We start from the raw sequence: 16,889 nt of genomic DNA, 5'->3' as shown, positions 1-16,889 counted from the left end.
ATTTCGATATTTTTTTTTTGCCAAGAGTGGCACTTTGGCCACTGTTCCTGATTTCCACAATATTGCAACACTAGCAGCTTCTGGACAGATTAGAAAAGAGTGATCACAGTTTCACACATACAAAGTCGGATTCTCATATACGTGGCAATATATTATAGACTATGGATATGATTTAAAATTAAAACATTTAAATATTATTAACTATAGAGTTCAGTTCATCATAAAACCAAGACTCCAATAACAAAATTAATGCGAAAAAGTCTAGTTCATAACCTTGTGATTGCATTCCAACTTCCAATGTAGACTGAATCAATTTCTGAATATTTAAACGCACATAAAAGGACAAAGACCTTCTACTGCCACCAACCAAATTAGGCTAATGGTTTGGACTGAGTGCATTAAGTTTACCCTCAGGAAAAAAAGGTAAGATGGATTCTATCACTCTGATAGCATAAATCAAAATCAAAATGCTTTTACAGAAACAACTAACTACTTGTCTTTAACTCAAAATAGTACCCACATTATGGTTTCAGAGACAGGTGAAAGTATAATTTATTTGTTGCGCTTGGCAGCACGCCTTCCTTGGCCCTTCTTGGGTGGTCCTTTTCCCCGCCGCTTCAACATTTCAAGCTTCGATAAGCGTCTAGAAAGAACAAGACAATAGTTGTATCAGAAGTCTCGAATGAGTGGAAATCAATGTAAGATAACTGATAAAACCTATTAAAGTTTCTGATTATAACATGAAGGACATCCCTTCACAAATTTCGGCTGCTTAATTTCTATATCGACATAAATTAGCATTACCAGAATGCAATTGGCTCAAGACAAACAAAACCAAATTCATAGGGGAAACCAAAAACATACTTCACCAGATTTAGATATCGAAGAAGTTTTCATAATGAGAAAGAAGTAGTGCACTTGGAAATAAAAGTTAACATAAAGATTCATCAGCCACCGTCTCTGATAGAGTATTATTTCTAACTTGTATAGGGAGATTAAGCAGAATATAATTTGCATTGAACCTGTTCTTTCTACCTTTTCATTTTTAAAGCAATGAAGTAAGCTCAAAGGAATATATAGTGGACAAGGATAAGAGACATATCTAGAAAATGGGGACTAATATTCAGAAGACAAAATTTTACCCTCAGATTAAAATAATCCCAAAAAGAAAATATTTTACTAATAAAAACACGTTATTTTCAATATATTGAGAAGTTCATTTTAATGCTGAACAGTCGAAGAACTGTTAACATATTGCATAAAAGAACAACCAACATTGCTCTCCACACCACACCACTGAACTCAACTTCCCAATTGCTATAGCTTGTTCACGAAGACTAAATTTGTGCAAATGGGGTTTCGTGTTGCACATATTTTCTTGATTAAATGAAGCACTCAATTACCAAACCCCACCACAGAACAAAAAAAAAAAAAAAACTTTATGATATCATTCCATTCATCCATCAAAATAAGGAAACCCCACAAACTTGCACACGGTAAAAGACACAGTAAACTCAATAAAAAATAAAATAATATAATAACAACGTCACAGAGACATAAACACAAACACGTAGTGGGCATTGGCCTGTGAGGGCGTGTAGTGTACTAAAGCAAATTGGGAAGAGTGAGAGTGAGAGATAGAAAGAGAGTACTCTTGTTCTTTTTGGGCCATGAGAAGAGGGTCATCTTTGTTGATGTCATAGGGGTACCATTGAGCAACTTTCTCACCAAAGAGCTTCATGCGGAGAACCTTGTGCGCAGATTTCTTGCCAGTAGGGTTCAATTGATGACCGAATATCCTGGCTCGTGCATCGGCCACTCCTTGAGCAATTGCTGCACCCACCATTCTCTTCAGACCACCGCTAGCCATCGTCGTTCAGAGAGACAGAGAGAGAGAGAAGAAGTTGCTGTTGCACTTCGTTCGGCTTTACAAAATTGTGCTTATGAAATAGTTTTATCAGTAATTATATTTTGACCCCTAAAGTATCATCTTTTTCAACTAATATCCTTCGAAACATATATAACGGAGAAGGTTATTATTAATTTAACAAGTATTCATCAAATTTTCACAATTGATTTGTTTGTATTTAATGACTTATTTATTTAGTATCCGAAAAAAATAACTTTATATATAGAAAATCCAAAATGTTAAATATAAATAGAATTAACTGTCAAAATTGAGAATAAAATTTGAGTTTATTTTTTCTGAAATTAATGTAAATAAATTATTTATATCGAGCCAAAATTGAAGTTGTTTTGGACCCGCACCGTTAATTAAGGAAATTAATTAATTAGTTATGTGAGATTAGAAAATAATTCCATAATAGACCCTAATAATTATTAAGAGGCTTAAATAATCATAGTAAGTGAGTAATAATGTTGAAAGTCGTTTTTCTAACGCAAAGTGCAGATACCGGTTCTGCTACTCGGTATAAATGCATACCGAGGAAGTATTCCGAAAAATTATGAAAAGTGATTATATATTACTGGAATAATATATAGGAATGTGATTTCAAGTTTCAAGTCAAAATAATGAGAACTGGTGCCAAAACTGATACTGGCTATGGAAAAGCGCGTACCGAAAAGGTGCTGCGAAAAATAAAATATATGAAAAATCTTAAAAAAAATGAGTAGGTTCAGATTCCAAAGTTTTGGATTAAAATGATAAGCGTAACTATTAGTCCTAATACTGTGTGATTAACTTTAAATCGGCTATAAATAGCCACTTACACACAACCCTAGGCTGATCCTCCAGCCTTTATGCGTGAGTTTTGTGTGTGCTGGGCAGCCTCCACTGTTTCATGGCTCCTCTTCACCATTTGGAGGACAAGTTGTCACCTTTCCTTCTACTCTCTTCATCAAAACCTCTTGTGAGTGTGTGAGCTATCATTGTGAGTGGGTAGAGTACACCATTGCTAAGTTTTGGTTGTTGTCTTGTGGGTGTGAGGGGGCTGAGTGTTTGAGTTTGGGTTGTGGGGGTCATCTTCTTGGCTTGTGGAGCTTCAAGAAGCTTTCTTTGTGAAGAAAGGACCAAGCTTGGTTGGCATTTTCGTTTCCCTTGCTAGTCAGATTGTAGGAGCTGAAGTGAGAGCTCCAAGAGCACCTTCTTGCTCTGTTTTAAGCTTGGGTAAGTGTTACCACCTTTGATCATGTGTTTTAATGGGTAAAAGTGGAGTCTTGCTATGTTTAATGAGTTAAATAAGTAACCAACTGATATATGAACTTAAAAGAGGATAAAAATGCATGCTTTAACGTTGGAATGGGTTAAAAACCCAACCTTGGGAGTGATATCTTGTGAAATGCAAGAACTGCATTCTGTCGCGAAAAATTCGGATATTGATATCCGGATATGGGGTTCTGTGATATCCGGATATTGATATCCAGATATGCCCCCGACACATATCCGGATATTCTGGGTTTTCGAAGAACAGTAACTTATTGTTCATACAGAACTGATCTATGGGCTTGTGGACCCTAGAGGAAGTTGAACTTCTGTAATGATTAAGTAAGTCAGAATCAAGGGATTAAGGGCTTATGGCTTTGTGAGAAGCCTTAAGACGTAAAACGTAAAAGAGAAACGTTGTCTTTATGTTTATGCTTATGAGCTATGTTCCAAATCAGATTGTGATTCTGCTGTGTTTGGACTTTGAGCATTGGTTGGAATCTTCGCTTGGATTGTTAGCTTGCAAGGTAAGCTTTTGTGTCCTCGGTTTAGCCATTGTTGGTTCCACTATTTCCCATAGGGGGATTGTTGTATGCATGATGTGTTTTCATGTACCTGTTTTATGGAAATGCTAATGAGTTGTTAAGTGCAATTGCTTATGATATGTATGTGGTGTTACGCCTACATGAGGCCAAGAGGTGGTCCTGTGGGTGGGTGCAGCAATGGCTAGTACCGTGTGGGTTTAGATGGATTCCTACACTTCTCTGATCAGTAGAATAATTATAACACACATGACATGATTATATGCTGCATTGCACTATTTTGAGAACTTATATTGTTAAACTGCCTTTTGAACTTATATTGCACATGTAAGTGAGCTTGGGGTGAAATATCGTTGAGGACCCCTTGTCTTACTGAGATTTCTTGTTTAGAGATCTCACCCCACATTTGGGGACGCTTATTTTAGGTTCAGGTAACTCGGGGTTGAGACCTCGGGCGACAGGAGGCCGGAGCTGAGTTAGATTATGCTGTTATCATGTTATTATGCTGTATGCTGACATGATGTGGACTTGGTTGCTGTTTATGTTTTCTGTCATTTATGATTAGTGAGTTGAGACTGTTGTTGGGCTTGTGCCTTATTTGGTGAGTATGGGGTTTGTCCATGCCACTTTGACTTCCGTCTTGTTTAAGTTTATCTGTGTTGTATAAACTATCAGGTTGTCCGGTCTACGTGTTGTAGTTCCGTGACTAGAGACATATTTATGATATTAATTAATGAGGTATTTCAGTTAGCTGTCTTTTGCAATATTCATATAGGCGATGTTTTATGAAAATGATTAAGTAATCAACTTGGCTAAGTATAATGACGTCATAATTGAAAAGAAAAAGATATTCCCCATTTTTAAATTAAGCATGGCTTAATACGATGACATGTTAACAAACCGAGTTAACACGAGGTGTTACATAAAACATGTCAATGATCTTTTTCATGTGTTTTTCAAATTTATTTCAAGTATACAAAATGTTATTGATTATGCAATTTGAAAAAGATATTTACTTAGCAAATGCAATGCAATCTACCATATAACCTTACAATGCAAAGTGACTTTTGGCAATGGTCATGGGGGAAGTAATAGTGTAATGAGCAATTGATGTTGTGTGGCCACAATTGACTGATTAGATTATATTGTGTGTCAAGAGTTTGCTAGATTGACAAAATATGTGAGATGACCGCATTTCCTTCCTCATTAAGCAATAGTCTTTGGGCCTTACAGGCCTTTCACCATTTGGGCCTGTAATCTCACATGGGATGGGTCTATATCACTTTTTTTTTTTTGGTATAACCTTGAGGTATTCACATTCAACCTCCTCCGGTCACCTTGCCCTCGAGGTACAGCCAAGTAGACTAGCTCCTCATTAGAACAGCGGGTGCATTGAGCTTCGCTACCAGAGGAAGGATGAGACTAATCCCCCAATCGAGGAGGGAGGCACATCCTCTGGCCTCGAAAGATTTTCCAAGAATTTGCTTGAGGCAGGGTTTGAACCCCGAGAAGGGTCTATATCACCTTTAAACATTTATATTTTAATTTTTTCTTAACTTTCTCGGCAAGCAAACAAGAAAATTGGTATCGTGTTTGTGGATTCTAATGCTTCTCCTTTTTCCAACTTGCACACTGGGTTGCTTTGCGTTGAGAATTGAGAACTAGTTATTGTGAAGAAACCATAAAATGTGGCTTGCTTAGTAAATTGTGTTCTATGTAAGTACCTTTCCTTAAAAAGATGTTAAAGACATCTCATGGACTTTTTAAGAAAATAATAATAATTGTTGCATGTTCTTGCAGGTAATGTGCTTAGTAATTTGTTTCTCCTTAAAGCAAAGCCACGAAATTCATAAGATGTGATGAGTCAACCCATGATTAGCCTCGAATCTTGGGCTTTTCATTCTGTTTGGGCTGACCCAGTATAAAATAATATTAACAAGGAAAAAACTAAGAAAAAGAAAATTGACTTCACGTTAAGAGTCCCCTGTTTCATTGCACTAAGATGGATCTGACATATATCAAGTTTAAGTTTCTTGCGTTGTAAGAGTGCCTAGCCAGTTATACAACATGTATAATCAATTTTCATATATTATATTTCGAATATAAATCAAATCTAATAGTTATAAATAAGACAATATTTGTATAAAAAAAATATAAATAAGACAATACAAAGCAAACAATGATATAATTATTTTATCTTCTCATAGAACAGGATGTACAAGTATTTTACCTTAGTTATTTAAATGAAGGAAAATAATAGAAATGATGTTTGCAACAAAAAGATTTTATAAGTTTTGAAAGGGACGATAACTAATTATATAATAAAAAATATAAATAATATTCAAATCTAAAAGTTCTTATAACATTAAAGGGGAATGATCTTTCTTGTAAATCCCCGGAGATTTTTTTGTCTCATTCCTTTTTTTTTTTTGAATAAATCACATTATCTTTTATGAGAGACAATTTTATTCGAGACGGACTCAGGATTAATACTTTAAATTTCTTTTAAAGATGATAATGAGGATGATCGAATAAATACTCTCATCGTCAGCTTTCACATACCAACTGAGCTATTATTATTTGATTTTTTTTCTTTTTATAATTTAGTCTCGTTCCTTTGGTTTGGCAGCGTTTGGGTTCCTATTTATTATTATAATTTATTACGTGCGCAAATTGCTACTGAGTACCAAGTATTTTTTTTTTAACGTATCACTAATCATTTTGAGTATGAATATAAACGATGAGGATTATAAATATCATGTTACAGAAAAAAAAAAACTCATTAGGTTATGTTATAGACACAAATCAAGATATGAACCTCACATATTTAGGAAAAAAAGCCACACACACAAACCGATGTATCTGCAGGAATTTGATTTTTGGTGGAGTAACATGACATCCATATAACCCACTTAAATGGTTGAACTTTATCCTTTCAGGAAAAATAAGCTTGTTTACCACACTTTGTCTAATAAAAACATTTGTTAGTAGTATATTAGATGAACAAACATCAAAATTATAAAAAACTTAAGTGGGAGCTGGGAGGCAATCGAGTTATAAGTTCATTGCTCAACAAGTCGATGTTTTTCCCTTCATAATTTTACATTACCAAGTTACATATATTTTTTATTTTTTAATTTCTTCCCTGTTTTATTGATTAATTAATTGATTCAATCAAGCCGAACAAAATCACAAAGGCGACAAAATTTCCTTTACTAAATTTTTAACACAACTTTATATTCAGAACTCAAACTTGAGTTACAATAAAAAACATGTCATGGAGGATGATATTGTTATGATACAATGCCAAACAACCAATTATCACATTAACTTAAGTTGTTGTGTAAAAGTTGATGTATGATTTTATATTTAATTTATTTATAATAGACCCCCTTATACAAGAGCCTATTGAGATCTATGTTTCACTGACACCGACACAGGACACGAGACACGACACACTGATACATTAATTCTAAAAAATGCCATATTTTGACACGTTAGGACACATTTTGATATTAAATAATATTTTTAAAATATATAATATAACTTATATTTAGTACATATAACAGTCTATAATAAATTATATAATCAATCAAATATTGAAATTTCATAACATAAATATAAAGCAAAAGTAATTTGTCATACCCTGTTAATTTTTTATGTCAAATTCCATAATAGAAAAAAAATTGACTTATAAATTAAAATTTCATTTTTAGTTAATAAAATAAAATAAAATAAAATTTAGACCTAAAAAAAAACGTGTCAGAGCGTTGATTGCATGTCGAAAAAAGTTGACCGCGTGTTAGAAACACGTGTTGGAGCGTTCACAACATGCCCTAAAATGTTGACCGCAAGTCAGAACGTATCGGTTTCCGACATGCAATTTTTTTTCTTCAAAAAGCATGTCAGTGCTTTCTTGATGGAGATTGAATGATGGACAATGCATATGCCCCCACCTATATATGCTAAGAAATTTCACAATTAAATATTTACTAGAAAAAAGAGGGGCGACAAGGTTTGACTCTGGACCACTAGCTCGATCATTAAGGTTTTGGTACCATGTCTCGCAACTAACTCTCTCAAAAGATTAAGCTGTTAGGTGGGTTATGGGAGTCCATGGTACGAGAGAATTATTATCAAAAAACTAAGTTACACTAATCATAATAAGTGATTTTGACATCATATTTTGACCCGAAACATATTAGGTCTATGACTAATGAAACCTCACATTAGTATGCTCCCTTTGTACTCAGTCCACCTTTATGATATTCTCATCACACCACTAACTCGGTGCGATGCGCCAATCAAAATTGGGGCATTTTTTTATTATGTGTGTACAAAAAGGAGAGAATTTTTTTTAATGCAAATGTCAATTTTTTAATGGAAGTCGTAGGTACACCGAGTATACAGAAAATGCTTTCAGAGGGAGGAAGGAAATGAGCAATAGAAAGCAAAATATTATAAATTGATGTGATTGATATGACATGATACAAAAAGAAAAACAATCATCCTTATTTATACTAAGAGTAAACCGTCTTTTGAGTTCCTAACAATAAATACGATCCCAACTTTCGTTCTTTATAAAAAAAAAAAAATCCATATTAGTCATTTTTTATGGATTAAATTGAGTCTTCATTGAATTTCTAAGAGACCACAATTTTCAAAGAACTGAAATTGTAGAAGAACCACAAATTGATTTTTTTTTTGTAAGGAACGAAAGTGAGTACCATATTTTTTTTGTTAGAGACTCAAAATGGACTTTACTCTTATACTAAATTCGAGATCATAAAATAAGGAAACGACTAATTTGAGTATTATATACACATAACTAATAATAATTATGATTGATATCAATCTAAATAAATGCCAATAATTTCCTAACGTAATCTCCCCTTCAATCATATCCTCGCTCATAAAATGCTGCTGCGTGCGGTATTTTTGTATTTTTGGGAAGAAGATTAGCTACTTGTTGCCAACACATATCATTCATTACACATGCTTAAACTATTTTATATTATATATCCCCCCAACAACTATTTCATGTTGTACATTCCGTTGATAAGCAAGCTTTGAGCATTGATCAAATTAAAAAAATTGATCAAGATCCAATTTTGGTGGTAGCTAGTTGGATAATTTAGGCAGTCTTATACAAATAAACAGCACAAGGTGGGGTGGAAGAACTCCATTAATCATGGCCCAGAGTAAAGGCTGTCCCCAGTCATGTAGTAAAGCCAAAAGATGGGTCTCAACCTCCGGCTTATTCTCCCTCATCTTCCTCTTTTTGTTTGCTTCAAGCATTTTCATCGTCGACTGGATTGACCTCGTTAGTTATTTCTCTCTTAATCGTCTTCTTAATTTCTATGTATATATGTGTTTAAGTTATCCCTTGTTTTTGCTTTTGATTCTCTTGCTTTCTAGCTAGGGAGGAAGAAAAAAATTCGCCTCAGCTGCAGAAATGATTCACCAAAAGGGTAAATCATTTCTGCAGTTGAGACTGGAATTTTTTTCTGTTTCAGACACAAAATTCATTTTCTCTCTCTTATTTCTCTCTTTTTGAATTTTGTGTCTGAGGCAGAAAAATTGACTGCAGAAATGATTTACCCTACTTATATATGCATGCATATTTTGTTTATCTCTTTCTTTCTTATCGTTGTTGATTTGAATGATTGAATCTTTTGGTCTGAAACTATGTTTTTTTTTTTGTTGGCGATCGTGACATTTCAGAATATAAGATATTAACCAATAAAAAAAATGTGAGATTAAAGTCAACACACGCAATTGCTTTTGGATTAAAAAAAAATTGGTCTTCATTGATGTGTATATTATTATGATTTCAATAGTAATTAAGTACATATCTAAATTCTTGAAATAGTTAAAGGCTATAGTGTGCAAGCGGCATAAACATATTGTGATGATGGGCATCCCCAAGCTTAAATGCACAAATTATTGTCAACTTGATTTATTTCAAAGTTGATGCACTGAATTACTTGTTTGAAAGAAATTGAGATCTCTTTACATTATTTTTCTCATTATATGATGATATACTACGACTAGTGATATGGTATTATATTTGTTTATGAAATACTTAAGTTTCTTGTGACTGTATAATGATTAAAATCTTATTTATAGAGCCAAATATCATGAATAAAGTTTTCTGTTTGTGACATGAAATTGAAAGTTTATATTTGGGTCATTTTTAAAAAAAATTATTGCTATCATATTTTGGTTTCATTTTCTCTTTTTATTATATTAACATTTTAAATAATAGAAATCCAAATCCTTAACTTATGCTTTCACGGAGGAATAACAGTTTATCAAAAATAGTTTGCTTCAGTCTACTAAAAAAAAAATAGTTTGCTTCATAGATAATTTTCTCTCCTCCTTTCTTAAGAAAACTCTACGCGTGAATAGCAGCATGCCAGCATCCAGAGTTTTCAATACAAAAAGAAAATGATAGGTTGGCATTATGTCAGGGCATGAGGCATCAGGCATGCCGTTGAATTTGAATTGTTAAATAATAAGATGTAGGAGATTGCCATTTGCTAGTAAAGTGCATACTGCATAATGTAAATAGTCGTAAGTGCACCTTTTTTTTTTTATTTAATTACCAACCTGTGTTCCAAATTCTAATGAGGCATCACTATCGGGTTTTGAATTTGAACCTCTCCACTCTTTTTAAGAATTGCGATTATCAATAATCCAACTCACCGTCGTTTGAACATATCAAATATTGAAATCTAGTTGGGATGCCACTAGACAATCCACTCTTGGGTTAAGTACACTTTTTTTTTTTTTTTTTTTAGACAATAGCTGTAAGTGCATTTAGAATCTTCCTCGGTAGTTAAGGACCTAAGGCTTTCGGATTTGTGCTCCAAGACTAGGTTTTAGTTAACATTGGGCTTGAAACAAAAGAAATAGGGAATTATTATTCTTATGTTGTAGGAGATAAGATATCTTATGTGATAGACTCAACATGTGTGAGCTCCGTTGATTTTTAAAAAGAAGAAAAAAAGGCAAGTACGGATATAGAAGGGTCAGTAGGAGAAACTCTCTATCTTATGTTACATGAAACTAACTTAACCCAAAGAAATATAGAAAGAAAGAAAAAGCAAAGAAATGAGTCCACTTTTACTTGTTTGTTTCTTTTTTCACCCCAAGATTGACTATGACTGTTTCAAATTTGATTAGTTTAGTTTAGTTTCTGACCAAATTTTCAGTCAACCAAAACCTATCTAATCTGACCAAGGTAAAAAAAAAACACCAATTATCATTTTTTTTTTCTTTTCTTTTCTTTTTTGGTACATCACCGATTATCATCTATTTCTAAGTTTTTATCTTCAACTATACTTTTTCTATTTTATTTAGAATTCAGAATTTTTTATTAATTGCAAGGTAAAAAAAATACTAAGACAGTAATCAAATCAATTTTAAAGGTTGATACATTTCACTAACATTTACAGCTTACTATAGTTATACCTCTACAACTCACTAACAATATATCACTGTTTTAATCATCATATCTTTCTAAGATTAAAGAAACAACTCCAAAGAAAAAAAGAAAAACGAAAATACAATGCATCCTAGCAAATCAATTAAAAATTATGCATAATTTACTGAGACTCAGGAGGGTGGTTGTGCTAGAATAAGCATTTTTCATATTTAATATGAGAAATGTTATAGTTACTATCTCTTTTTCTTATTATCTCTTATTGCTAAATTTTAACGGTTGATTTTCGTCAATCTAATGGTTATAATTTACTAGGTCATACTTATTAATTAATTATTAATTTTTAATAAATTATAACCGTTAGATTGACGGAAATCAACAGTTAAGATTGAGTAGTGAGAGGTAGTAAGAAAAAGAGGTAGTAACTATAACCTCTCCCATTTAATATAACTTAACCTCATCAGCATAAATAATGCATTACAATTCTTAAAATAAATAATAATATTTTCAACCTTTTGCGTTAAGATAATAAGAAGATAAAGTTAGATTCTATATTTAGTTCCACTTAAATTTAGTTTTCAATGGAAAAGCCAATAAAAAAAAGAAGAGTATTGGCACAGCATTGTCTCCTCTATAAAGGTGCATAGTTATTAATAGTCAACAACAGCTTGTAGAATTCTTAGGCTAACCTCTCGCAATTTTTATTCATGGAGGCTATGAATCTTTTAGCATAATGACGAGATGGATTTTCTTCTCTATCATCATCCTTATTATATTTGTTGCAAGCACCTTCATCCTGGACCTGGAAACTGGCCTTGTAAGTCTCTCATATGCATTACATGTATCTATCATTGGCTGTGTGTGTATTTCTTCAAGATATTGCTTGTTCTAACTTGGATGCTTTTCTCTCTCTGTCTCTGTCTCATTTGATTCATATCTTCCATCTTTCTGTCTCTCTTTGTAATTTCAAATAAGGATATATGTAACAGTTTTTGCCTCTTTGTTTTTGATTGATGATGTTTATAACCTTAAATTCAAAATACTATTATTCTTAGCTGTAGTAATTATTTATAGCTTCTAAGAATTCATCATAAGAGTAAATTTCATCTTGAAATTCCACTGGATGCTATCCTCCTCAAAGATGAATTCTCTATTTCATATTATAAAGTATGCATTTGGGTGAGTTTCTTAACATAATTTTGATTTTACAAAAATCAAATTTAGTCAAAAGTGAGTTAAAATTAAAAGATTTATGTTTAGGATATAAAAAAAAAATGATTTATGTTTATAAATTTTCATCTCAAAAGTAATTTTGCAATAAAACATAATATAATATTCTCAATCTAATATATAACTTATATTTTTTTCACTTTTATTTATACATTTAAAAATAAACTTAATTTAAGCCATTAGGATTGGTCTAGTGGTGAAGGATTTGGATAGTTTACATGAGATCATATGTTCGAACCTCACCACTGTATAAAAATTACTAAACATATATATATATATATATATATATATATATATATATATATATATATAGTTTATTATTTGTCATATCCCATGACATAAAATTATGTTATGTCACTTCAAAACTATGTCGTTTTGGGTGTTAGGAGAATTAATAAATAATTTTTGTTAAAATAAATAAACAAAAATACCAAAACATAGTTCATTTCTTTTCTCTTTTATACATATATATATATATATATATATATAAGTATATTTTTTTTTTTAGTACAAATATCTTTTTTTTTAAGTATATTATACGTGGCCCCGTTGACATAGTTCATTTCTTTTTACTCCAAGCCATGTTATGCGTGTAATATTAATAATAATATATATGCATTGCCGCGCGCTCCTCGTATGCTTAACATTATTTATATGATACCGTTGCGGCGTGTATCACACGTCACCATCCTTTTTGTTTGTTAATGTTTATGTGAGACAATTGTATGCAGTGATTGTATAATAGTTGTACTGATTTTAATCTCGTACATCTCTTACAAAAGTTTAAAAGTGAATTATTTGGATAATTTTAAAAAAAAAATTATGTTAAAAACAATATATAATCTTGTGTTTACTTTTTTGTGTTTTCAGTCCAAAATAACAAACTCTAGTCTTCTCAAGACAATCATAGTCTTCAATAAGCAACAACCTCAATTCGCTTTGAACTGCAGCAATGGAAACTCAAGACCAACCTGTTCATCATACTATCCAACAAAATTTGAGCCTAATGATGATTCATCAGCTACCTCATGTCCAGAGTACTTTAGATGGATCCATGAAGATCTTAAACCATGGGAGAGAACAGGAATCACAAGGGATATGTTGAAAAGAGGCAAAAATATTTCACATTTTAAGCTTGTGGTTGTGAATGGAAAAGCTTATGTAGAAAAGTATGCAAAATCATTTCAGACAAGGGATGTGTTCACAATATGGGGAATTTTGCAGCTTCTAAGGTTATACCCTGGAGAGATACCAGATTTGGAGCTAATGTTTCAGTGTGGTGATAAGACTGTGGTTGACAAAAGAATTTTCCAAGGACCAGAAGCTATGTCAATTCCTCCTGTGTTCCATTACTGTGGTGATGAAAATTCATATGACATTGTCTTCCCTGATTGGACCTTCTGGGGTTGGTAAAGCTTCTATTCCCTTTGGAATTAAATAAATGCATCATTAACAAAAAAGCTCTAATTGTCCAATTAGAAACAATGAAGATTATTATTGTGCATGGTAGTAGCAAAGATAGGAGGAACATATGAGGGAAGTGAAAATCAACAATGTGTTCATATTTTGCTACATCATTTGATTTTCATCATTCCCTTTTTCATTCCTCTCTGCAAGAAGGGCCGGCTTGGCTCAGCGGTAAGCTTGCTTGTCGTGGTGTGTCAGGTCGCGGGTTCGAATCAGCCTCTCTGCAAAAAGCAGGGGAAAGACTGCCTAGAGTATTCCCTTCCCCAGACACTCACGAAGTGGGTATTTGAACTGGGTCGGCCCTTTTTCATTCCTCTGCTATTTCTTCTACTAAGCATACCTGCTTAAAGGGTGGTAACCTTTATTTTAATCTTCTCATATGTCCAAGTTTGAATTAAGACACAATGTTATTTCATTATTTTAAAGGGGGCGAACCGGGACAGTGGTAAAACTGTTCTTTCATGACCAAAAGGTCATGAGTTCGAATCCAGGAAATAGCTTCTTTGCAATTATGCAAAGGTAAAGCTACGTACCTCCACCCCACTCTCGCTAGTCGAACAGCCTCTTTGCAATTATGCAAGGGTAAGGTTACGCACAAGGATTACCTTCACCCCACTCTCGCTAGTCGGGTTTAACAGGGAGGTGGTTTGGTTATTTCATTATTCTATTTTATTTTTTACTTTGATTAAAGTGAAACAAAAGGGCAAACAGAACTTATATACTTTTTGTATTTTTGTTTCTTAATAGGGCTGAGCTCAATATAAGACCATGGGAAACAACATTACAGAATATACAAGAAGGCAACAAGATAGTCAAATGGAAAGATAGGATACCCTATGCTTTTTGGAAGGGTAACCCAACAGTATCTTATATTAGGAAAGAACTTGTCAAGTGCAATGCCTCAGAAGAACATGATTGGAATGCCAGAATATATGACATAGTAATTACATAATTTTAAGCCTGGCTTTTGTCTCCAGTAATTGCCTTAATTGTTTCAACATGAAATTATAATATTTCTTTCTTTTCTTTTTTTACCCTTTTCAGCAATGGCAACAGGAGAAAGCCAAAAATTTCCAGAACACAAAACTAGAAAATCAATGTACCTACAGGTATGTAAATGTTTTCTAGCACTTTGTTTCTTATTTTGAATTTTTCCATGGTGGGGGTTTGCTTTTGAGATTTTATCTACTAAACTATGAAATTTGTCTATGTTATGTTTCATATTAAGGTACAAGATTTATGCAGAAGGAGCCACATGGTCTGTGAGTGAAAAATACATAATAGCATGTGACTCCATGACTATGTTCATAGAGCCAAGGTATTATGACTTCTTCACAAGAAACATGGTACCTTTGAAGCACTACTGGCCTATCAGTACCAAAAATATGTGTGAAGAGATAAAGTTTGCAGTGGATTGGGGCAATGCTCACCTTGAGAATGTAATAATCTTTTTCCTCTATCAACCTCTAAAAAGATTTCTAGAGGGTGGACCTGGAGTATCGGTAATACTACTCTTTTGTGACTAAAAAGTCACTGGTTCGAATTTAGGAAACAATTTATTTACAAATATATAAGGGTAAGATTGCGTATAAGAATTGTCCTCATCTTACCATCGTCAAGGTTTAATGGGAAGTGATTTTTTTTTAACCTCTAAAAGATTTCTATAAGCTTATGTTGAGAAAAAAACATGCTAGTTAAATGAAACCTGCACTTTGTTTCTACATACAGAGTTTAATTGGACTAAACTACATTGGATCCAACTAAATTTTAAGATAACAGAATTCTAAATTTTTTATTGCAGGCACAGGCAATTGGCAAAGGAGGAACTGACTATATCATAGAGAATTTAAAGATGAAGTTTGTGTATGATTATATGTTTCATCTATTAAGTAGGTATGCAAGTCTTTTGAGATTCAAACCAACCATACCAAAAGGAGCCATTGAGATTTGTTCTGAAAGCATGACATGTTCCTTGCGTGGTGTAAGGAAGCATTATATGATTGAGTCAATGGTGAATTCACCAAGTGATACACCTCCATGTACAATGCCTCCTCCTTATACAACTGAAACTCTCCAAGATTTTCTACAAGAAAAGGAGAATCTAATTGGGAAAGTGAAGACAAGAGCAATGAATTAAAACAATAAAGGCCCATGTTGTAGTTTATATATAGATATAGTTCATGCACACTCATACACACACTCTTTCTCAAGCAAAATATGTCTGCAATACTACTCTTCATGCATCATGTCGTAATGTTACTTAGTCATAGTGTAACAAATTGAGCATATCAGAATGTAATTGAAAATTCTCGATTAGAAAAAGCATTTTTGGTTAGAAAAGAGTTTTTAGTTACATCTTGTAAATTTAGATTGTTACGTGAGTAAAGAACCATGTTCTTATAAACCTTACCGATGTTTTTTTTTTTTTTTTTTTTTTGAAAATTAAATATTGAAAACAAACACGAAACTCATGCAAATTCCGCCAAAATAATACCATGATATCAGTCATGTACTTCAATCCTGTATAAAATTGGTGAACCATTCCTGAATCGGGTTCAATCAGTATCAAATCAACACCAATTTTTTAATTAAACCAGTTCTATAATATATTGTGTAAACTATTAGGGATGAGATTGGAATCTAAAACATGAGAAATAATTTTAGAGAAATAGTTTTCTCCAACTGTAGGAGATAATTATCTCATGTCAGTGAGACATAAAAAGACGTGTCTATAATTTATTTTCTTTTTTATTTTTCTTTAACTTGTGAGCTTCACATTTCTTGTTAGTGTAGAAAAAAAACTTCTCTCATGTTAAATGAGAGAAGTATTACCCATAATTTTATATTTAATTTAATTAGTTCAACCAGTGACTCATTCCTTACCCATTATTGAACTAATAATCCATTAATCTAGTATCTCAGCTGAGGATGACGAGTCTGAATTTAATAACACTGCGTAAAAGTAATGAAACCATATTAAACTTGAAAATGAGTGAATAGAAGAACTGAGGTTAATTCTAAAATCATGATAGAGGGAATA

The 16,889-nt window shown here is 32.7% G+C and overlaps 2 protein-coding genes across 2 annotated transcripts; one reads left to right on the top strand and one right to left on the bottom strand.

Annotated features, from left to right (window-relative positions):
* Positions 1 to 238: 238 nt before the first annotated feature.
* LOC133315913 (uncharacterized) lies at positions 239 to 1,930 on the bottom strand. The gene is made up of 2 exons (XM_061517596.1): positions 1,653 to 1,930; positions 239 to 643 (listed from the first exon to the last, which is right to left on the bottom strand). The coding sequence occupies exons 1-2, from the start codon at positions 1,868 to 1,870 to the stop codon at positions 553 to 555; spliced, it is 309 nt and encodes a 102-aa protein (XP_061373580.1). The 5' UTR covers positions 1,871 to 1,930; the 3' UTR covers positions 239 to 552.
* Positions 1,931 to 11,885: 9,955 nt separating this feature from the next.
* Positions 11,886 to 15,986, top strand: LOC133315900 (uncharacterized). Its single transcript, XM_061517584.1, has 6 exons — positions 11,886 to 11,969; positions 13,253 to 13,791; positions 14,597 to 14,789; positions 14,894 to 14,958; positions 15,078 to 15,288; positions 15,651 to 15,986. Exons 1-6 carry the CDS (start codon positions 11,886 to 11,888, stop codon positions 15,984 to 15,986), a joined length of 1,428 nt encoding a protein of 475 aa, XP_061373568.1.
* Positions 15,987 to 16,889: the final 903 nt, after the last annotated feature.

Source organism: Gastrolobium bilobum, unplaced genomic scaffold (assembly GCF_033153095.1).
Source record: "Gastrolobium bilobum isolate Gb01-03AN ecotype WA unplaced genomic scaffold, APGP_CSIRO_Gbil_v1 utg17648, whole genome shotgun sequence".
In the NCBI taxonomy this organism is placed as follows: Eukaryota; Viridiplantae; Streptophyta; class Magnoliopsida; order Fabales; family Fabaceae; genus Gastrolobium; species Gastrolobium bilobum.
This window is presented reverse-complemented; position numbering and strand designations above follow the sequence as displayed.